General features: G+C 43.9%; 2 protein-coding genes across 2 annotated transcripts in view; both read right to left on the minus strand.

The window, feature by feature from the left end:
- LOC310691388 (vomeronasal type-2 receptor 26-like) overlaps positions 1-12,319 on the minus strand; it is a 252,293-nt gene extending 239,974 nt beyond the window's left edge. The window contains exon 1 of the mRNA XM_083471165.1: positions 12,260-12,319. Within this exon, the coding sequence (XP_083327291.1) occupies positions 12,260-12,304 (45 nt within the window). The 5' untranslated portion in view covers positions 12,305-12,319. The remainder of the gene's footprint in view (positions 1-12,259) is intronic.
- A 9,464-nt stretch (positions 12,320-21,783) lies between these two features.
- Positions 21,784-22,728, minus strand: LOC310692491 (olfactory receptor 11G2-like; the record flags this gene model as incomplete). Its single annotated transcript, XM_083473437.1, has 1 exon — positions 21,784-22,728. One exon carries the CDS (start codon positions 22,726-22,728, stop codon positions 21,784-21,786), a length of 945 nt encoding a protein of 314 aa, XP_083329563.1.
- Between the last annotated feature and the right edge of the window lie 1,821 nt (positions 22,729-24,549).

Consider the following 24,549-nt stretch of genomic DNA (forward strand, 5'->3'; position numbering starts at 1 on the left):
ATCCTTACGCTGAGAGGAAAACACTACTACAAACCAGCGTCTCCCTCTCTGCTTTCATTGAAAAGCAAAGACTAACCAGGCATGCTACTTTTAAGGAGGGCAGCAGAATAGTCCGCCTCCTTCATTTTAGATTACATATACTTATTCTTGAGATTACATATCAGTTATTAGGCATAACAAGTAATTGTGTTGCATCCATTTAATTTATATTTATTTATTGAGGGGAAAATCATAGGCCATTTAATTAGAAGATTCTCTAAATTATGAACATAATAAAGCAGTCAATAACACATAGATAAAGACTTAAAGACAAATATACAGGTAGGTAGCTAAGTTATAGCTGAATTATACCTCTTAGGACCAAAATAAGTAAAGTTTCAGAAGAATATAGGAAGCTGCCTTGTACCAAGTTGGGCTATTGCTCCTTTTTCCTCAGTATGGTCCACATTGATGGGCAGCAGCTTTTGAGGTTTCCAGTGAGGTGCCCCAGAGATACTCTGTATGCAAAGCAGTTAGTCTACCATTGAACTATGGCCCTTCCCAAGTATTCTAAACGTACCGTACCTATGACCGCTAAAATGTGCATCATCATATCATTATCAGAATGGTATGTGAGAACATGGAATATCTAAATGGCACTTCCCAGATTATGTTGGACTCCCCACTCCCATCAGCTCCAGCCAAGATAACCAATGGTCCAGGATCATGAGAGTTGTAGTCCATCATCATCTGAAGTGCATCCTGTTGACTACCTATGTTCTTATTTCTTTGAAACACCCTTTTAGTCCATAGGAGTAGACTTCCTTAAGCATCTGTTGTCATCAACATAGCCATTTCTTTTTAAGTGTGTAGGAATCTAGTGCTAGTGTATTGTTTGTTTGTTTGTTTGTTTGTTTGTTTATGTATTATGTATTTTGTGTTCTTATTTTGTATTTTTTGTTGTTGTGAACCATCCCAATTTAGTAAGAAATCAGGGGTGGACAAGTTTTAGCACTCTGTATGTTGTTGGATAACAACTCTGAGGAATTCATCTGACAGCCCTGTACTCGTTTATCTCTCTCTCTCTCTCTCTCTCTCTCTCTCTCTCCCTCCCTCCCTCCCTCCCTCCCTCCCTCTGATACCCTCTTGCATTATGATGATGATGTTGTCAGTGATGTTGTTGTGGCTGCTGCTGCGGCTGTCATTGTTCTGTGGCTTCTCTGGGATCTTTTTTAGATTATGAGTGTGGTATAAATGTTATAAATAGATAAGTAAGTAAGTAAAGATCTTTCTCTCCTACTTTCCTCTTTGTCTCAGATGATGCTCCATATTGGTGTGTCAACATTTCCTTGCCCATAATCTTTCTGAAATACATCCCCTGTGGTCTCTTACCACAGTCTCCTTTGCCTTGTTAAAGGTATCAATTTATGTACCTCAGTAGCATGTAAGGAGTCAATCCCTCTAGCAGAAGGCTCACCACCTTGGCTGTGTCGGAGTTCACAGATTGTGAAAAGAAATATATAGTTGTTTCCTGTGTCTTTTAGAAAGAGATTGTAGACTTGTCTGTGGACTAATGCTTGAATGCTGGTGTTAAATATTCAGCAGCCCTTGGAGATGTGTCTCTAAGGAATGTTCTCATTATCCACTAAAACAAACTCTCTTTTGGGACGGAACATCTTCTTTCGCTATAGTGAAACATGGGTAATTCCACAGGCAATTGTCTGTTATTTTGAGTTGAAGACACCCAACTGTTCAGGGTGGTAAAAACAAAAGGGGATTGTGAGGAGCTCCAAAAGAGTCTTTCCCCACTGCATAAATGTGCATTAAATTGAGGAGGGGCAGAAATGTCACTCAGTGTAAATAAGAGTAAATTGATGCACATTGGGACCAAAAACCCTAACTTCACATATACACTAATTAGGTGTGAACTGGCATGGAAAGAGATGTTGTCTTAATAGTAGAAAGCTTGGTGAAATTGTGGAGCTATGTGTGGCAGCTGTGAATTAATTTCATGTTAGGGATCGTCGGGAAAGGGGTTGAAAATAAAACTGTCAATTTCTTGAAGATTTGCAGTACCTAATCTTAAGCGGTGTAGACAGTCTGCTCATTTACGTAATATTCTTTTGAACCAGCAAGCTTCGGGTTCCATAATTTAAAATGGAAGATGGTAGAGTTTGAGATTTTCTACAATCACTCCCTTAACAAAAAACAACAGCCATGAACTAATTATATATATATATATATATATATATATATATATATATACATAAATTTATTTATATCCCGCCCTCCCCAGCCAAAGCCAGGCTCAGGGCGGCTAACAACAATCAAATAATCCAACATTCTAAAAACATTTCATTATAAAAATTAATTAAAATCAAATTGATGGCAACCGTTAAGCAAAATTCTGTGCAGGCTGCCAGAGGAGGGAGTCAGGCTGCGCCCTGACCAAAGGTCTGGTGGAACAGCTCTGTCTTGCAGGCCCTGCGGAAAGATATCAGGTCCCACAGGGCCCTAGTCTCTTGTGACAGAGCGTTCCACCAGATTGGAGCCGCAGCCGAGAAAGCCCTGGCTCTAGTTGAGGCCAGCCTAACCTCTCTGTGGCCTGGGACCTTCAGGCATAACCAACCTTTTTGAAGTCAGATTTGATGGTATAGAAAGAATGGAAGGCAAAACTGCTACCTCTTGATGCACCCCTACTCCCAATAGCTAAACATTTCTCATTCTGCAGAGCAAGTAGATCATGCTCATTCACCAGATTGGAATCAATGGGGTTTACAAATTAAAGGATTTTTTAAATTAAAAAAAAAACCTTAAAAAACCCCTTACAGCTCCAGAAATTAACTTTATATTGGGTGACATACCCTGCAGCTGGCTATAGATTTACCAGGTCATACACTTTCTAAAACAATCAAGTATATCACCTCAGGCACCATGCAACCGAAATAGTTTTGAATAACTTGAAAGATCCAAGACTTTAGGGAAGGACATTGTTTTTCAAATATTCAAAATTGGCAAAAAAATCCAAACAGTGATTTAGACCTCCATTCCAATTAAAATATAACATGATGGTGGCAATTGAATATGATAATGAACAAGACAGTTGCGTCAATTCTTTATTTTTCTAAGCTGCTGCCTTTTGTTCAGTTCAGTCCTCGACACAGTAATAAAAACATTTTGGGGAACATATGAATTCCAGTAACCCAGCACTGGAGGCCATTCTGTATATTATCCTTATATGCTCAGATATGTTAGAACAGAGGAATTTAACAAAAATATATCACAGATTTATAAAGAATTATTCCTCAAGTAAGCATACAGATTGCATTCCATTTACATTTTATTGAGGGAATAAAAATAGCTGCAAATATCCCATTGGTTTATCACAGCTGATTTAAGATGTATAAGGGCTACAGAATGTTAGATATGTCAATCCTTTCTTCTTCTTAATTGCTCCCTGCTGTTCAGCTGAGGCCTCACCAGAATAATATAACACTTTGGGGAAAATATACAGCTTAGTAAACCAGCACTGGAGGCTAAGATGGAGAAGATCTCCACAGCCACCATATATTTTCCTCTTGTGCTCAGATAAGTGGGGACAAAGGACATCCACACACTGCAAAATACCAGCATGCTGAAGGTGATGAACTTGGCTTCATTAAAACTGTCTGGTAACTTCCTAGCTAGGAAGGCTACAGTGAAGCTGACAATGGCTAGCAAGCCCATAAAGCCCAAGACACAGTAGAACATGGAGACTGAGCCTTCATTACATTGCAGAACAATTTCTTTAGTCACAGAGTGCATATCCAAATCTGGGAATGGGGGAGACGTTGCCAGCCATACACAACAAAGAACAGCTTGAATCAGGGAGCAGGAAAGAACAATGGAGGTGGCCCGTTGTTTCCCCACCCATTTTCTTATCCTGGAACCTGGTTTGGTGACCCTGAAAGCAAGGACCACAATGATTGTCTTGGCCAACACACAAGAAACTGCCACTGAAAAGATGATGCCAAATGCTGTTTGTCGAAGGAGACATGTCACTTTCTCAGGTTGACCGATGAATAGCAAAGCACAAAGGAAGGCAAGAAAGAGGGAGGTGAGGAGAGTATAGGTGAGGTTCCGGTTGTTGGCTCTAACTATGGGAGTGTCTCTGTGTTTAATAAAGACCCAAAGCACCAAAGCTGTGATCAAAGAAAGGGAAAGAGCAAGAACTGCCAAAGCGATCCCCAAAGGTTCTACATAAGACAAGAAACTGATGTCCTTTGGCATGCATGAATCCCGTTCCATGTTTGGGTAATGATCTTGTGGGCACTGAAGGCATTCATCCATGTCTGAAAACAAACAACAAACAGCATGATCAGGTTTCTATATGTTGCAGCAGAATTTGTGTTGTTGCGTGGCTATTCCCTCCCCCCCACAGGTGGAATGAATAAAGACAACGGACACAGCGTTTTAGGTTAATGGGCGAAAATGGCCACAACTTTATTGATTACAGGAAATGAAGGGTATTGGCTTCAGGCATTGGCCCCTAACCGACTATCCGGTCTGACCGGGAAGGGTTAAACACCAACAGGGGGAGCCACCCGAGATGCGAATCCCTAGGCGCTCCCCGAGGGGTTACCGCTCGGGGGCGCGCTTTAGGCCCTAGCCTCCGTAGGTTTCGGACGAGGCGTCGCCCCTCGGAGTCCTTTAACGAACTACCCTTCAAGCATTGGGGGAGGTGATGGCGTTCCTCCCCCCCCAACCTCATCTGCATGACAATACCCCGGCCAATGCCTACCGCTACCGAGCCGCAAGCCGGCTCGCCGCCAATACCCTCAGACCTGTAACCAATCCCTGACACCCTGAAAAATGTCTGCCAACCAAATATCATTGCCAGCATCAGATAGATGCACGCCATCCCAGCGATAGAGCATTTCCTTGTCAAACCGTATGCTTGGGTGCTGTATGACCCATCCGCCCCATGCGGCCACTCTACGTGCCACCGTGCGCTCCACAAGCCTTCTAGCTTTATTCACAGCCACGGGTTTCTCTGCATCCCGCCAACATCGCCTTTCCAGCAAAGATGACCAAATTATTGTAATGTTTTCATGGGATGCCCTCAACAATTCCAAGTCGTTGATAATGTTCCACATCAAGTTCACCCCTTTCCTATACGCCAAGTCGTTCTCGCCCAGCTGGATGACCAAGGCACTGGGTGGGCCCTCGACAGCGATTTTTTTGGATACAACCGGGAAAAACTCTTCCCAACGCATACCCCTCCTAGTGACCCATGATAGCTTGACCCAGCTGGGTAGCCGCAGCTCTTTAACCCAGCCCCTTTGTTCAGCGCGCCGCTTTGCCCAATATACGTTGCTGTGGCCGAGGATCCACAGTTGAACCACACCAGTACCTGAAAAGAGAGAATCGGAGAACCGGATCAGGAGGAGTGCCCGGGGGGAAAGCTGAGGGGAATGAAAAGGTCTACCGAATATAACCCTGGAACGCGTTGGATTTCCAGCGCCCCATGTCCATAATTCTTTCAGCCGGTAAGCCCATATGGGCGGCGGTGGTCGCCGCCCCAATACGAAAGGAGTGCGCGGCGTACTCCTCCTGGGGAAGCCCGATGGCGGCAATTGCTTTGCGCATGACCCTCGTGAACTGTTGCTTTGAGAGGGAGGAACCGTCGGAATGCAAGAAAAAGGGGCCACTAGATTCTGGTCTTACACACAGGTATTTTCTAGCATCCTTTACAGGGCAAGGGCCCGCCTTTTGAGTCGCCTGGAGGCGAACCAAGGCTCCCTTGCCAAGCTGATCAGTCTTCGAGCTACGGATTCTTAACATTACATGCGCACTGCCCACAGTTACGTCCTCAAGTAGTAGCCCCCTGGCCGATGCGCGGTCCTCACAAACCACTTCGCCTATGCGTAGGGCGCCAAAAAATGCGAAAGAAAACGCTGCTGAAAATAATCTGGCTTCATATCTTGACCAACACAGGGCCCTCAGCTTCCTACGGATTTGGGTGAGTATATCTAAAGTTATTGGCCTTCTCCTGTCCCGGTGGTGAGGCCTGGACCTGCGCCAGCCCTCAAGCATCTTACGCACAACGAAATGCGAACAGGGATCCACAGAAAATAAAGTTTTAGAAAAGAAGGATATAGCTGCTGAATGAATATTGAGGGTTTTGGGGGCCCGGCCAAGATCTCTAAGGTGGACCAAGTACTCTATGACTTCAGACTTGGACGGTGACCTGCCTAGCTTGGACCGCCCCTTTTTGATGCGGAAGGATGTGAAGTCTAGCCACGCCTTATTATACGATCTCAGGGTAGAAGGCGCAAGCGCCGACAATACTCCCTTTATTGCTTCTCGTTGCCAATATTCCAGAGGTGCTCCGGGAATGGTTGCGGCTGCTGCTCCGCATCCGGCGCTAATGAGCGAAAGCGTTCCATCTGGAAACGAGATAGAGCATCCGCGATGTTATTATCAATGCCAGGGACAAACTTGGCTGAAGCGTGAAGGTTCAACCGCAGGCAGGAGAGGACAAAGTACCGCAAAAGGGACGCTACTCTGGGTGAGCGTGACGATTGTTTATTCAAAACTGACACGACCGCTAGATTGTCCGTCCAGAAACAGACCCTATGGTTCTTGAACTGGTCTTCCCATAAGTGAATTGCAACCACGATGGGAAAGAATTCTAAGAATGTCAAGTCACGTAGTATTGGTTTACCTTGCCAGGAGGGAGGCCAGTGCTGGGCACACCACTGGCCCCTGAAGTAGACCCCAAAACCTAAGGACCCGGCCGCATCCGAATGTACCTGAAAATCAGACTGCAGCGCCAAGCTATCCTGCCAAAGCGATATGCCATTGAAACCGTCCAGGAATTGCAACCAAACCAGGAGGTCCGCCTTCACTGCCTTGGGAATGCGTACCCTATGATGGGGTGACCGTAAGCCCGTGGACAGCTTTGCCAGGCGGCCGCAGAAAGGACGACCGGGGGAAATTACACGGCAGGCAAAGTTGAGGTGCCCCAAGAGGGATTGAATTTGCCTCAAGGCGACCTTCTTTAGGGGCAGCATTTGGCCGATAAGCTCTCTTAAGGCAACCAATTTTTCATCTGGTAAGCGCGAGGTTTGGGCTACGGTGTCAAGTTCAATGCCCAGGTAGGTCATGGTAGTGACCGGACCCTCGGTCTTCTCGCCTGCCAGGGGGACCCCCAGTTCCTTGGCTAAGGACTCGAAGGCTAGGAGAAGGGACCTACACTCCCCAGCTTCACTTGCCACCAAAATAAAATCATCGAGATAATGACCCACCCCTAGAGCACCGGTTCTAAACTTTAGGGCCCATTCCAGGAATGTGCTGAAGGTCTCGAACGCAGCACAGGCAATAGAACAACCCATGGGCATAGCTTTGTCAATGAAGTAAGCTCCCTGGAATTTGAAACCCAACCAGCGGTAGTCTTCCGGATGAACCGGGAGTAGGCGAAATGCTGACTCGATGTCGCATTTTGCCAAAAAGCGCCCCTGCCAAAGCTCCGCACCAACCGCACAGCTTGATCGAATGAAGAATACTTCACCGTGCACATCTCTTGGGGAATGGCGTCATTAACCGAAGTTCCTTTGGGAAAGGACAGGTTGTGTATCATTCTAAATTCACCGGGGGCCTTCTTTGGGACAATACCAAGCGGGGAGATATGAAGCCCCTCGATAGGCGGAGTTGCGAATGGACCGGCTACCCTGCCAGCTGTAATCTCCTTCTGTATCTTTTTAAGGGCGATGTCGGGCCTTTCTAAGACTGATTTCTGGTTAGGGGGGCAACTGGAATTGGGTGTAAAAGCAATCGGAATTCTAAAACCTTCAGAAAACCCTTCCTCCAGTAGGTGAGCTGCACGTCTATTTGGATAGAACTTCAAGAGTGCTCTCAAGGGCTCCAATTTTATCGGAGAGCACGCGAGGCCTAGGGAGATGTTAGTACCGAACCCCAGCTGGTCCTTGGGCGGGGGCTGCAGGTCCGGCGGAGCCACCCCTGTTTCCCCAGGAGAGGTGACCCCTGCCCCCCCGAAAGGGCTGCTGCCTCCCTTTGAAGCAGTTGACTGCAGGGTGGCTGCCCAAGCACCTCTCGCATTCGTGCAGGTACTTACAGGTGACACGCTGACAGGTACCCTTGTTGAAGTCCCAGCACTGTCTACGGCATTGGGTCTCCACCTTACCAGCTTTTGGCTGTTGAGCGGATTTCTTCTCAATATTGGGCCCCACATGTTCAAACCAGCAATTGTTGTCCTTTTGGTCCCAGCGCGTTGAGGACAGCAGCGAGGCATTCCTCCAAAAGTCTTCATCATACGCCAAAGCAGCTTCATCTCCTGCCTGCTCCCGTGCCCTCCTGACGTGTGCCAGGTAGGACACGAGGTGCGCGCCCCTCTTAGGATAGCAACTTGACACCACAGCCATAAACACTTGATAGCCATTAAGCCAATTCTCGAACGTTCGCTCTACCCGGGGCACCCTGTACCTCCTTTTCCCATAGTACTTAATTTTTTCCCCTTTTCCCTTAACCTGGGCTGGGGGCAGCAAGGAAAACATATCTACGTAATTGCCATTCAGTATCTTGTTCCTCTTCCTCTTAGAGAGGTGGTTCCCCAGAATAAAGTCAGTGGCAGCGTTGGTTGAGACTTTAACGTCTGGGACCAGAGCCCCATCCTTCCAATCAAGCGTGCCATTAAATGCCTTCCTGTGTGAGTTGGCCCTCCGTTCATGCACCCACTGGGGAGCTCCAACTTCCTCCCCCTCTCCCCAATATGTCTCCATTGGAGCGTCACTATCCCCATCTGATGAAGAGGTACCTGTTTCCTCCTCGGAGTCCGAAGTGTCCCTCTTCTTGCTTTTCTTTGACCGGTGCTTCTTCTTCGCCTTCCGCTTTCCGCCTCGTGGTACGTCGTCACGGGGGGGGCGGGTCGCTGGCAGCGGCCACCTGCTGAGGGGGCAGCTCCTCCTCAGAAGATGACTCCTCCGAGGTGCTTGGTTGTCTAGGGTTATCCTGGAAAACACTGGGAACATCAATCACCTCCTGGCCTGGGGCTGACGTAGAGGCCACCGCCGGCCTGGCCCTTTGTGCGCTCGACCTAGGTTTTTTAGCTAGTGCCTCGCCTTTCAGTGGACCTGACTTAGATTTTTGAGTTCTAGCAGCTTGTAGGCGCGTCCGTGGCCTGCTGGGGGCCTGCTCAACCACATTAGCTGCACTAGTGGAGGGACCATCCTGACCCTGCTGATTGGGGGGGGGTGTCTGGTATGCAATCTTGTGACACCTCGACGATGTTAGGAGAGGGAGTGATGGGTGCCCTGCACTGTGCGTAGAATGATTGCAGCACGGAAAAAAGCTGGGCCAAGGCCTGAGGGTTACATGGGCCTGTTGGCATTAGGGCGTTGCCACGCTGAGATTGCTGGGGGTTGCTGCTGCCCTCCATGACCAAGCTGAAAGCAGTGCCTCGGGGGGGTGGGCGCGAGTCAAGTCAAGTTAGTAAGCAAATCAAATGTCTATCTTATTTATTTATTGTTTATCTATTTGTTTATTTATATGTTTGCTTGTTTTTTAATTTAATTTAATTAATTTTATTATTATTAATATTTTTTAAATTATTTATTTATTTATACTTGTTGTTCTATTTATTTATTTAATTACGTATATATATCTGTGAATACTTATTTATAATTATTTATGTAACTGAGGCTATATCATTATCAATCTAACCTGCTAAATGACTTTCCAGGCAGAGGCGGCCTGGAAAAGCAACGAATTGCGGTCAATGGGGTCAGGTAGCCCTTGTCAACCAAGCAAGATATTCTGTATTAATATATTAGCAACCAGTACAATTGACAACCACTTTGGAAATAGCCTTATAAACCACCAAATGTCCTTTTACATACAACGCGTAAGGCTATCAAATACTAAATCAGCTCAAATTAATTTAGCGCCAACCACCAAATAATTATAAATAATTGTAACTGCTGGGAAAGCGGCCGGAAAACCGGCTAGGTTATAGCCTATACAACCTCAAATATAATTCAGTACCGGCTAAATCACTATGTCTGCGAATGCTTTCCTCAAACCCGGCTAGGTAGCAGATCTAGTTTAAAAAGGCCGCCACCAGCCAACGTGGGCGGAAGCAAATTAAATTAAATTAAAGAGGAACTTCTCAGCCAGGTAAGAAGGGAGGCACTAAGCCTCTATGCGCTCCCACCTAGAGATGCCTCTACTAAAATGGCCGCTGCTAAAGCCACGTGGTTCAATCAAAATGGCGACCGTTGGCTAGGCAACCAGGGCGCTGCAATCTGCAACAGTCGCTGCAAAAGCCCCCCGCGTACCAGCAAAAGGACACTCCGTCCCTAAGGCTTTGTGGCCGCTACCCCTCACCACGTTCCCCAATAGCCTGCCGGTCCCCCCTTGTAACCTTCAGTGAGCGCTGAAGCTGCTCACTATGGCGATCCGTCCAGGGAGGGTCAAACAAGGCGGCACGGCACCAGCGATGTGCCGATGGCTCGTGAGGAAGATGCGGACAATATTGCTTCGGCGGCGCGGCTCGCAAGCCTTGAGAACGGTGGCCGCTCACACCCGAGAGACCAGCACGGAGGTAGATTCAGGCAGGGGGCACGTCGCTCCGATCCGTTGCTGGAGGATCAGCTGATAGGCGGCCGCTTGCTGGCTGCAGAGCCGCTTACCGCGCTCCGATCCGCTGCCGCAGGATCAGCTGATAGGCGGCCGCTTGCTGGCTGCAGAGCCGCTTACCGCGCTCCGATCCGCTGCCGCAGGATCAGCTGATGAGCGGCTGCTTGCCGGCTGTAGAACAGCTGTCGACGCTCTGATCCGCTGCCGCAGCTCAGCTGATGAGCGGCCGCTTGCCGGCTGCGGAAAGACGGTAGCTGGCGAGCTGCCGAGCGGCCGCCGGTGCGGCGATCCGAGGCACAGCTGATGAGCGGCTGTAGAGCGGCTGTAGCGCGGCTGCAGATCCAAGGCACAGCTGATGAGCGGCTGTAGAGCGGCTGTAAAAACGATCCGAGGCCCAGCAGATGAGCGGCTGTAGAGCGGCTGAAGAACGATCCGAGGCCCAGCTGATGAGCGGCTGTAGAGCGGCTGTAAAGCGGAACCACGCTAGTGTGGGGGACGACGATCCTCAAGACGATCCTGAAGCCGCGTCGTCTCCAGGGTGAAAAGGGGCAAGCCGAGGGCTGCCCCGACCTTAAGTGGCCTTTCTAAGGCCCGCCCCTGCCGCCAGCCGATTGGCTGGCGCCACAGGGGATGCTAATTGGGGGAATTCCTGCCTCCCGTGAGGCTGGCGCCAGCCTCGCGAGAGCAAGTGTGGGCGGGGTCGTGATCCCGCAACCCCCCCTCCTCCTGATGATCGGAAGGGGCATTGTGATGTAGTAATATGAAATATCAGACTTACAAATGTCAAACTTTCATTGGCTAGAAATAGATTGATTCCTAAGTAGATTAAATAATGTTTAAATAGATCCCTTAAAAGATTGTGTTGCACATTTATAGATGTGCAAAATTCAATATATAGTTATACTCCCATCCACATATGGGTCCAATCACTTTTTTTAAATATACAGCAGAGTTTTCCAAACTGTGTTGTGACACTTTAGTGTGTCAGCTGCAGTGTGTAGGTGTGTCAAGTGAATGCTCCACACACTCCTCCTGGGGTTGGAAACAAAGCGGGCAGATCATAAGATATGTTGTGTCCCCATACATTTCATCATTAGAATTTATGTATGTGTCTCTATATCTTATAAGGGGTTAGTTTAATCTCCAGTTTGCTAGTAAAACTGAATTCCTGTGTCACGAAATGATGATGTATGTCCAAAGTGTGCCAACAATATGAAAAGCTTGAAAAGCTCTGATATAACAATATAAATTTATAATTCTTTCTTTTTTCTATTTTCCATGACTTCTCACCAGATCATTCTTTGGACATTGGACATGCTCAGTCCCTTTGTGTTTTTTCTTTAAAAGAAAAGGGTTTGTCAAAAAGAATTGTGTTCCAATTCTGCAATCATGCTTTTTTCCAAAATAAACATTATACCTCCTTCTTCTGAATGAGTGGTGGTTTGTTTTTCTCTCCTCCCTGTTTGGTGTACATAATGACCAGCTCTGAACGACTTGAGACTGCTATTGCTAAGTTTATCAGGCTGTATATGAGGAACCATAAACTTTACTGAATTCTGAGGAATGTTCTCAATTTAAGGGAAATGAATGTCTGAATAACTGAAAGACAGTACATTTGAAAGGCTGTGTACATGATGTCTCTTACCCATCTGGTTGGAAAACTTCCCTTGTGGACACAGAATGCAATCATAGCAGCAAAATGGTTCCCCTTCCTTCTTTGCTTTATGGTAACCCAAAGGGCATTTATCATTACAAACAGAAAGGGGCTGCACCTGTCCATAAATGAAAGAAGAGAAGGTTTTCTCTTTTGCAAGCTTGTATATCAACATTGGGAACTGTGAATAACTCTGGAAGTAATAGATATGGTGCAAAATACGAATGGAACTCACCTGGTTAAAACTGCTGGGCCACACAAAGGCTTCATCCCAAATCCTCAACACTTCTTCTTGGGGAGCCATGGAGTCTATATTTCCCACTTTGATTCTCTGAAAGGACTGATTTGGAAATGTGATCCAGTTTATAATATCAAATCCAGCCTCTAGCTCTCCATTTTCATTGAAGGAAATCTTTTCCCCAACAGAATTATTAAATACTATTCTCTTAACAAAGTGGTTAAGCTAAAGAAAGAGGGGATAAAGAAAAAAAGTCAATGGATATGTCAAAGGCTGTGGATCATTCCCACTTTATTCCAAACTCTTGAAAAACTTTATGCCTGATAATCGTAAATATAGAGAGATGTGCACATACCACCTTGAGGTAGTAATTAGTAAAGCAATCTTAACCCTGCAGGGCAGCAGCAGGATATGACAGGGAGGAATAGCCACCACTGCATCCACAGCCACATCACTCACACCTGCAGTGGTGGAAGGCAGGGACAACAATACTCTACACCATGCTCATCATCATCATGTCTTTTTGGAATTTACACAGATTTTCAATTATTTTTATAATCATTTGAATCTGGTGAGACCTTGGGCTTCAGCAAATTCATGAAGGAAGCAGGAAATCTATTGCTAGTATTCAATGCTGCTTTATACATTCTCAGGAAACAGAGACATCATGCATCTGAAAACCAGGCCCTAGGGAAAAACAATGGGAGAATACTATTGCTATCTGGTTGGCTGGTAAAGGAAGGCTCTGTACTGATCGAGCGGGATCCTTCCTTTGTTCTTGGTGTATTCGGGACATTACCTTCCATAATTCTTGATGCTGAAGCTTTACTCCTCCATCTACTATCATTCTGTCTTTGTATCTAGATGAATCCATGGCCTGCAATGCATGTGCTATTGCAAAGGCAGCTGTGTAAACACTGTAGCTGTGGCCAGTCATGCTCATTTCAAAAACAGATGCAGGAAGAGTCTCCAACTTCTCCTCTCCACTGCAGATTTCTTCATTCTGTAGGTCTACCATAGCTCTGGGGAACAGACACCCAAATGCCTGCTCCCAGAAAACCCTGACGAAGCCATCTTCCTTCTCTGAAGTGGGGTTTCTCATCAGAAGAAATTTCTGGAATCCTAAAACTTCACTGGAGTGAACAGCAAAGGATATAGCACCATGTAGGAAGTCTATGTCCCAATCTCTTTGAAGAGGAATGGAAGTGAACTCCATCTCAGCTGTCATTATCCAGACTTTACCATTTCTCTTTGTTGATATATGCTCATATGCTGAAGCCTTAGAAAATATCCTCAGGATGAGCATGGTCTCTATTTCACCATGAATGACCAATGCAATGACAGTGCTCTTCATAATGATTTCAGTCTTCTCAATTACATCTTCCACCATATCATTAATAGTACTGGAAAAAGACACTTTGAGAAGTCTTACTATGAAATCAAAGCAGATACCTTTCTGGGCAAACATGGGGATAATATTCTGTTCAAACCTCTCTCCATTGTCATCGTGCCGAGAAATTACTCCAATCCATGTCCACTTGAAATATAGCAGTATGTGGAGAATTGTCTCATATTGAAGCTTCAAATTTGGGAACATTTGGAGATAGAAAGCAGCTTGGGTTTTCTTATCTATCACCACAGGAGAGCCATATATGATCTAATGGAAATTTAAAAAGTTAAGACGTGAGGAGACCTGTAGTGGCCAGCAGAGTAGGACAAGTGTGCTCAGAGATTCCGTGATGTTCTGGAAAGGTGAGTAGCAGGGTGAAGCAGCAGTAAGATGTGTGCAGTGCAGATACACTGATGAAGTCAATATGACACTCCCACCTGCCTCCCCACCTGAAACATTGCAATGACTCAAGTTCAGGGAGGTTAGGTGAGCACTCTGCTGATTGTTACCGGTTGTTACTTCAGCAGCCCACAGAGTGCGGACCTAGAGTTTAGCAAATACTTTAATATTTTCATTTTTTATATTATCACTTACCGTCCAGCTATTTAATATTTATTTTAATGTATGCATGGTGAGTGAGTTCAGGTGGGAAGTGGTGCCAGGTCCCAATGAGAATTGAGAGCATCTTTGAATTGGAGTCTATGTCAGATGTCAAAACAGAAGTTGCAAATTTAAGCAGTGCCTTTTGCAAATGAGGGAAGAGTTTGCCCTGTGCCCTATCAGATGACAAAATTTTCCCCTATGCTCTCTTTGGGACATGGGTGGCACTGTGGTCTAAAGCACTGAGCCCAGGGCTGGCTGATTGGAAGGTCAGAGATTCGAATCTCCGCGACTGAGTGAGCTCCTGTTGCTCAGTCCCAGCACCTGCCAACTTAGCAGTTCGAAAGCATGTCAAAGCAGCTTAGTCATGCTGGCCACATGACCCGGAAGAACTGTTTGTGCACAAATGTCGGCTCCCTCGGCCAGTAAAGCGAGATTAGCACCGCAACCCCAGAGTCGTTTGTGACTGGACTTAACTGTCAGGGGTCTTTTACCTTTTTTTTTTTAATGCTTTCTTTATGGAATTAGTTTTGCCATGATTTAAATCCTCTTCTATATTCCGAGCTCTTGAATGGTGCATATTAATGTACAACAAACTGTCTGAGGGGGAAAGAGTTTATTCTCCTTTTCTCTCCTCCTTAATTTAAATCTAGTACATCTAGCCTTTGGCTAAGTGGCTCTGACCCCTGTTTTTATAACTGATTTCATCAATTTAAATGGAATTGTTCATCTTCTTAAGGATTTATTTGTTCTTGCATACAAATGCATCAAACGTCATAACTATGAGTCTCCTATTCCTATAATCTTCCTATAATCTATATGGAGAAATGGGGTAGGAACAATGTACACAAACTGGCCAAGAAGGGGGAGAAACCTGAACACAGAGAGATCACTTCTGCAACAGTGATGGTGGAAGCAGTTAATGACAAAGAACAAAGTCCCCACGCCTCTTTATTTACAGAGTGGGGGAAAGCCTTTAATGCTGTTAAAAATCATCTACAAAAATAAGTCAGAAAACACACACAAAAAATAGAAATAACTCCAAATGAAGCTACAGAACTGAGTTTGGAGGAAAATCTAATCTTTCTAAAATGTAAGAGGAGAATTTAAATTTAATATTCTGAGACACTACAGAAGATACAGCAGGAATTAATTTTTTTAAAAAAAAATAAATCTTACTAACATGATGGGCAATAAAAATGCTAGAAGTCCTCATAACAGTCAGACATAGAGATTGTTCGTTGCAAGCAAAAAATGCAGTATTTTCCCATCATATTATTATTATTTGCTTTGAGAAATTTCTCATTAAGGTCAAATTCATGAAAACAGTGGCCAATAGGTAATCAAACAGGAATGCTGCTGCAAGAGAGAGAGAAAGGCAGGCCCTGAACTTTGCTACAGAGGAATTACAGACACCTCAAATACATTATTATTGGGGCAAATATTATTGGGGCTTAGGAAGAAGAAGAAGAAGAAGAAGAAGAAGAAGAAGAAGAAGAAGAAGAAGAAGAAGAAGAAGAACCAACAAAAACTTGTGAAGCCACTCAGTGTTGTATGTTGGAGGTCACCCTCTTCTAAGAAATGTAAAACTCGCATCTGGCAAATGAGAGAAGAGCCCAGAAACATCAATCCATTGTATTAAAATTCTTTCTCCTTATCTCTCATCAATTTAAATATTAGCTTTCTTAAATTCCAAAACCTAAAAAGTAAGTGTTCTTTCTCATTGCTCTTATTGAATTAGCAACTTTTGGTTGATAGGTTAGTTATAATAAAAAGTTATTTATATAATAGAGTTAATTCCTCATGCAATCCATAGAAATAATATGATTTACTTCCAATATGCCGAGGAAGTATAGTTCATAATTTTTCATATATTATTCACTTTCTCCTCTTCAAGTTAGTGTTGTACCTTTGCAGGCTAAAACACAATTCAATTGTCGTGTTACAGGATTCCAGGACTCTGCTTAAGGTCCTTTGCAGATTGTTAATGTTCTCTTTTATTTTTTGCATGCTTGGAACCCTGACTGGGCACAACTTTACTGAAAGCAATATATTTGCTGATCATCTGGATAATCCTTTTTTACTATATGTTGGGATTTGCTATTAATTTGATAGTGTTGCATGAAAGATCTCATTTTCAGTTATATATTTTATATGTCTGAGTTTTTCCAAGGTAATACCTTAAAATGTTAAAGGATTTGGCAATCAAATTGAATACATCTTAACTGTGGGATCTTATGTACACTGGTACCTTGAGTTACAGACGCTTCAGGTTACAGACTCCGCTAACCCAGAAATAGTACCTCGGGTTAAGAACTTTGCTTCAGGATGAGAACAGAAATTGTGCTGCGGCGGCACGGCAGCAGCAGCGGGAGGCCCCATTAGCTAAGGTGGTGCTTCAGGTTAAGAACAGTTTCAGGTTAAGAACGAACCTCCAGAATGAATTAAGTACTTAACCCGAGGTACCACTGTACAAGCATACAGCATCTTGAATTACATAAAGGTAAAGGTACCCCTGCCTGTACGGGCCAGTCGTGTCCGACTCTAGGGTTGTGCGCCCATCTCACTTAAGAGGCCGGGGGCCAGCGCTGTCCGGAGACACTTCCGGGTCACGTGGCCAGTGTGACATCACTGCTCTGGCGAGCCTGCACCAGAGCAACACACGGAAACGCCGTTTACCTTCCCGCTATAAAGCGGTACCTATTTATCTACTTGCACTTAAGAGTGCTTTTGAACTACTAGGTGGACAGGAGCTGGGGCCGAAAGACGGGAGCTCACCCTGCCGCGGGGATACGAACCGCCGAATGTGGACAGTGATGTTGCACTCATGTCCTGCTTGTGGACTTCCTCAAGGTATTTTGTTGGCCTCTTTGAATAAAGAATTCATGGCTAGGTAGGTTTCTGGCCTGATTCAGTAGGACTTTTCATCTAGTCTTACTTCTGGAAGCCTCACTTGCAAATACAACTGTTAAAAGGAAAACCTTTATAAGTAAACAGATGAGCAAATGGTTTGTTTATCTTTCCTACTGTCTGCATACCTGAGGAATTTTATAGATGCACAGGGTATCTGCCATGTAGAGACAGACTTCAGAGATAGGTCCCCCAATGACTGCTCCTAGATTGTTCTGACTATCACATTTGTAGTTGGGGGTGAATCTGTCCAGTGTAGAGAAAAGTTCCAATGATGCTTGATAGGTCCATCTTGTGTCAAAGTAGCTATTATAGATATGAAAGCCCAAGGTGATGTTAGGTAAAATCTGGGGATTTTCATTGATCTCTTTTAAAGCAAATATCAAGGCCAGACTATGCTGATAGATCTGGGTCATCATCCTGTAATTAGAGTTACTTGCACTGTGATAGTGGATTTTTTTCAGAATGTGACATATGCTTCTCTTCAGTTAAATGCATTATTACTGAATACATTATAGTATAATGGTTCTGATCTAGATAAGCATTATGAAATATTGTCACATGCATCTGTACTTTTATATTTTGTTTTCACCTGCAAAATGCTGATACAGTATTCTGGGTCTGGATCTTTGAAATTTCCAGGTGTTGGAGGACTTTTATTACATAAACTGAAAAAAGTAACCCAATTTTCTTGATTTCAATTGCTTTAGTTGACTATGACCCGTAGAGTTGCTGTTCAAAATGGGATCTGATAGAAATCAAATGAAATGAAATACAACTTAGGAAACCAAGAAGCTGACATATTGTTTACATTGGCTGTCTGTGGATATCTGACGTTTCTATTAAAGAAACTTTCCCTACCCTATCTCAAGATGCCAGGCATTGAAAAAGTGACCTCCTGTGTACCATGATGCTCTACCTTTGAATGACAGCAATTTCCACTTATCAATACTTTCTCAGAAAATATGACCATATTAAAGTAACAATCCAGAGAAAGCAGTAAACATAGTTGCTCAAAAATAAAAAGGACCAAAATTTAAAAATTAATCCTCAACCCCAGTCACAGCTCTCTCACAGTTCCTTCACTACAACCTGGAAATTCTTAAATACTTAACGCTCCTAAGCAGAAAACAGTAGGGTCATCAAAATGCTGAGGGGTAATGTGGCATAGCTAGGACAGATATATCACATTATAAAGGAACTTTTTAAAAAAGAAAAACAGCAAAGCCTTACACAGTGCCTTCAAAGATGTCATTAGAAGGCGGTTTTCTGAAAGAGATTGGAATGGAAAATCTATATATCTGAGCTATAATGCTGGCAATGATGTAGTCTCCTGGTTGGTAGAACTTGTGGAGAATAGGAAGAGAGTTGCTGACACTGCATTTGATGTCAGGCATCTTGTATGCCACCAGAGGCAAAAAGAACAGGACTGCCAGTGGCAGTAGCTTCTGTGAAAGAATTCCTTCTCTACACCCATTCTGTTGCCTCCACATTATACCTAACTGGGTTCTGTGCTGAGTCCCACAGCCTGATTTGAATGGCCCCACACAGGATGATGTGTGGCTCAGACTATGCCTTTTAAAATGCCCATGATCTGATTTACAAAGCCCTCAGACCAAATTGGATGGGGGATAGTTATTGAATCCTTGTATCTTGTAGTTTTCGTCTTGGTTACTACAGCTGCCTTGAGACCGGAAGAAGTAGTAGCATGTAATCACAATTAATTAGATAATTATAAGTGAGATAATCACCTATTCAGAATTACAATTTCTGTGAGACATTGCAGACATTTTGTCTCCCCGGATAGCAAGAGATATTGAGGCATCTACTGATTCACATAAAAAAGGCCTTCTGTATAATGAGATATTCATAAGAAAAGAGTACCACAGAAAAAGTTTGCATTTGTCTTAAAAGTGGACATGTTATTCATTCATTCATTTATTCATTTATTCATATATATATATATATATATATATATATATATATATATATATTTGCTTTCGTAGATTTTCACGGGTACAGGAATGCAGGTTTTGGTGTCTTCGGGTGTCTTCCCGTGTAAGAGTTGGGGTGTCTAGGCGACGTTTCGACGAGGTCTCACTCGTCATCTTCAGGCTGGTGCTTTCGGCTTCTTGTTACTGGAACAGAGTAGGATCTCAGTGTTTGAGTTCCTATAAATACTGTTGAGGGGGTGTGGTGTATAGCCTCCAACGTTCTGGGCAGAGAGGAGGTTCCCAGGTTGGTGTGCCTTTTCTTCTTTTGTTCCTTAATTACTTGAGGGATATCTTGAGTGATTTCTTGAGTGATATTCTGAGTACCACTTAGGTGGGTCATTAGGTGTGGATTAGTTGCTAAAGCTTTCGTGTCTTGACCTCTTGAGCTTGTGAAGAGTTTTTCTGAGAAGATGGCTGTACTGCACTTAGTTGTGCTCTGGCTTGGCTTCGTGTATAGGGGCGAGCTGTGGTTTTGTGCCCTGTGCCAGCCAGATCTGTGTAGGGATTGCAGGGGGGTGCAGCATCCGGAGGTGCCACTATGGTTTGGTTACTGGATGGTGTCTGTAATTTATCTGTGGAGAGGGTCTGGGTTTGGGTCTGGTGTGGTTGATCAACCACACCAGACCCAAACCCAGACCCTCTCCACAGATAAATTACAGACACCATCCAGTAACCAAACCATAGTGGCACCTCCGGATGCTGCACCCCCCTGCAATCCCTACACAGATCTGGCTGGCACAGGGCACAAAACCACAGCTCGCCCCTATACACGAAGCCAAGCCAGAGCACAACTAAGTGCAGTACAGCCATCTTCTCAGAAAAACTCTTCACAAGCTCAAGAGGTCAAGACACGAAAGCTTTAGCAACTAATCCACACCTAATGACCCACCTAAGTGGTACTCAGAATATCACTCAAGAAATCACTCAAGATATCCCTCAAGTAATTAAGGAACAAAAGAAGAAAAGGCACACCAACCTGGGAACCTCCTCTCTGCCCAGAACGTTGGAGGCTATACACCACACCCCCTCAACAGTATTTATAGGAACTCAAACACTGAGATCCTACTCTGTTCCAGTAACAAGAAGCCGAAAGCACCAGCCTGAAGATGACGAGTGAGACCTCGTCGAAACGTCGCCTAGACACCCCAACTCTTACACGGGAAGACACCCGAAGACACCAAAACCTGCATATATATATATATATATATATATATATATATATATATATATATAAAATTAATTAATTGCATGGTTAAGTTCTCTTGGGTGGCAAGAGATACCAAGGTTCCTGCTGACTAACATCAAGAATGAAGGGTTTCTGTATAATAAGATATTCTGAAAAGAGCATCACAAGAGAAGTCTGCATTTGACAGACATTTTATGCATTGATGTCTGTTCATTCATTTATATTATTTTCTTTTTAGCTGTTTTCAGAAAGAACAGGCAACAGGTGTGCATCATAGTTCAGAACAGAGGAAGAAAATCTGAAATCCCTGCTTTGACTTGCTATGGAACAGGCACCTAATATTTTACATGTTGTTATTGTTAACGTTAAGTTACTGATTCTCATGGCTTAACTAGGGACATTTTTGGGGTGGGGGCCCTTCCACATAGTTGGTACATATAAGTACATGTGGTGGGACTGCTCAAAGGAGGCTGAATTTTGGAATAAGATATTCACTGAGAGCTCTTTGACAACCAAACAGTTACTCAATAATTTCACCTGGCACTTTTGTATCTGTATGTGGTAACAGAATGAGATGTCAAAAATAAAGAACACACTTATTATCCCTTAACAGCAGTCCAGGGCTCTATTGTCAAATCCTGGAAGACCTTTAATCTTAATCATTTGGATTGTTGATATTCAAGGGTTTGTCAAATTGCCTTTCTTGAACTAAAAGTATCTAAAAGGCAGAGTTTGACTTAGTGGGGGGCATGATTATATTTTTATACAAATACTGAAGCACACGGTCACTCAGTGCCATTAGTATATGCAAATGGCTGGTTCATTTAAGGCTATATAGAACATTTAGTCTTAAAAATAATAGAATTCACAGTTGGAGAAAACTTTTATTTTTCTAAATCTTTATTATTTGAAAAGGAAATCTTTGTATGAATTAATTCTTTATCATCCCCTTGAAGCAGTGTTGTATCTTTGTACTTTTGTCCTTCCAGCCTGTGATGCATGATGGTTTACATATTGGATTATTTGTTTATTTTTTATTTTTTTTGCTACGTTGCACTTTTTAAGTAACTAATCAATACAATTGTTGAAAAGCAAAAAATAGAATATGAGTTTTATCTCTTTGGGTGACTGGGTGGGTCTTCCACTTCATTTTCTTCTCCCAACATCTTCACACCATCAGTGTTCTCCAGTTCACCATCATTTCTTCATTCTCTTGAACAACTTCCTTGCTGCCTCTTTCATCTGATCATTCCTCAGACAGTAGACCAGGGGGTTAAGGAAAGGTGTGATGGCAGTGTAAAAGAGTGCTGCTGCCTTTCTGACTTGGCTTTCTGAGTGGCTTTCTCCACCTAGATCAGCTAAGTATACACCTGCTACAGAACCATAGAAAATAGTCACCACTACTAGGTGAAATGATACTGTGGAAAAAGCCTTCCTACAACTGCCTTGGTTAGCAGTTTTCATCAGCGTGAAAATCACAATGCTATAGGACAGCACGATGCAGGATAAGTTGATGAAAACCACCGTTTTCACAAAAATCTGATGGATGAAAGGAACGTTTCCTAGTGGTGGGCAGGCCAGAGACAGAAGTGGCCCAGGATCACACAACAAATGGTCAATGACATTTGGTCCACAGAAGGACAACTTGGAGATCAAACTCACTGGTATAATAAACCACAGAAAGCCAACAATCCAACAAGCAGCCACAAAGGTATTGCAGGCACTTTGGGACATAATTTGTGGGTAACGTAGTGGGTGGCATATTGCCAAGTACCGATCGAAAGCCATAGTTGAGAGAAAGAAACCTTCCATTCCACCAAGAGAGAAAAAGATGTAGAACTGGAGAAAACAAGCCTGGAAGGAAATTTTCCCATGACGGGTCACCAGATCAAAGAGCATGCGGGGTACAGTGGTGGATACGTAGCACATCTCCAGCCAGGAGAAGTTGCTCAGAAAGAAATACATGGGAATTCGTGACAAGTGGGTGTCTAGAACCACCAGTGTGATAATGATTATGTTCTCAGCCAAGGTGACCACATAAAGAACAGTCAAAAAAAGGAGCAACGACAAATGTTTCTTTTGCCCTCCTGCAAATCCCAGCAAAATGAATTCTGTGACATCAGTTCCATTGGCCAACTCCATCTGGAATTACAGAACAAAAACACCTTTGCATTTCAAGAGCATGTATCATTTGCCTGTTTGACTATAGGCTAAGCAGGTTTGCCCTTTAAGGGAGCGGTGTTAACAGAATAATTCATTTTCCTCCCCCAATGTGTGTTTTGGATCGTAGTGTTGGATTCAGACTTACAGTAAGTCAGGTTTATGCATGCAGAGTTATGTTCATAGGAAACGTCTTCAATTCACTGGTTATACTCTAAACAGAACAGAACCTATATATTATTACTCTTCAGAAACAGCCCCTTTCTGGATTCTTTATTACACAATAGAGGTATGTGCTTGAAATATGCATTGGATGTGTTTTAAAAGTGTGGTCTGCACCTTTTCTAAATGTGCTTAGGAGTCCAACTATGCATGTTCCTCTGCATTAAGTGGTGCTTACTTTGGAGCTGCAACGCTCTTAGTGAGACCTACTGAACTAAAGGGCTCATTCACACTTCTGCTGGTCCTGTGCCTAGAAAGCTTGTCTCGTGCTTTTGGGGCATGAGTCCTAGCAGTTTTGCCTTTGCCCAGGTTCTTTCCCTTGGAAAACCCACTCTTTAGCACTAAATCAGAGCAAACGTCAATCCATAGAAATCCTGATTGACATTTGATCCCATTCAGTGGTAAACTGCTGGTTTTCCTGGGGGGAAATGGTAGACCAAGCAGAAGTGTGCGTGAGTCCTAGATAGGGCTTCCTTCTGAGTAGACCTTTCTAAGACTCCAACCTATTGGATTGGGTGCAGTTGGAGGAAAACAATGAGTGGTAACCACTCTACACTCATTGTTTTGTTTTCTTTTAGATTCCCGCTCTGCAAAAAAGCAAACCTTCAGTGATTGCTCCTGGTTGCTTTTGTAGATGTCAGAAAACTGCTTTTTTTCTCTCTCTCCTGCCCCTCCACTTGCCTCTAAACCCCTTTTTGCCCCAACTGCTGCAACACTTTCTCCCCACCAGCTTTACCATGTGAAGAGCTCATCCATACAGTCATTTAATGTGAAAAGAAGAAGAGGAGGAGGAGGAGGAGGAGGAGTTTGGATTTGCAATCTCATTTCCCTTCCTCCCCCACAACAAATACCCTGTGAGGTGAGTGAGGCTGAGAGACTTCAGAGACGTGTAACTACTCCAAGATCACCCAGCAGCTGCATGTGGAGGAGCAGGGAATCGAACCCAGTTCACCAGATTACGAGTCCACTGCTCTTAACCACTACACCACACTGGCTCTCAATAGTACTCTTCCTGTACTTCCGTTAATTCTCCATAGTCCATGTCACTCTATTCCAAATTGGTGCTTTCCCACACGCTTCCCCTCCCTCAAACCAGATTTTCTTATACCAGAATACTCCAAACATAAGAAGGTATGAGAAAATCTGGATTAAGGGAGGGAAAGAGTTTGGGAAGGCAGCAGTGTAGAGGAGGACATCATATGGACAATGGAGAATTAATGGAAGTTCTTAATATCCATATTAAACAACAGTATGGATGAGCCAAGAGACATTCCTGTTTCTCCATCATATGATATGAAAACAATTACAAAGCTTTCTAAACCAGAATGAAGAAGCAGCAAATTCATGAAATATGAACTGTGAACTGGTATCAGACAAAGATCCCTGGAACAGCAAGTGAATATGTTTATTATAGTAAATCAGATTCTTACCTTCATGCGACCCCCGCCCACCAGTTTTGGCACTGCACCCATGCAGACCCACCTCTCTTTCATTCTTACCTCAGTCTCCTTTGACTGATTCTTTGCCTCCATCGCATTCAAAACATTGAACCATCACCCTGAAGATATCTCATAAATGTTG

Source organism: Podarcis liolepis (genome assembly GCF_965112155.1).
Source record: "Podarcis liolepis genome assembly, chromosome: 13".
Lineage (NCBI taxonomy): Eukaryota > Metazoa > Chordata > Lepidosauria > Squamata > Lacertidae > Podarcis > Podarcis liolepis.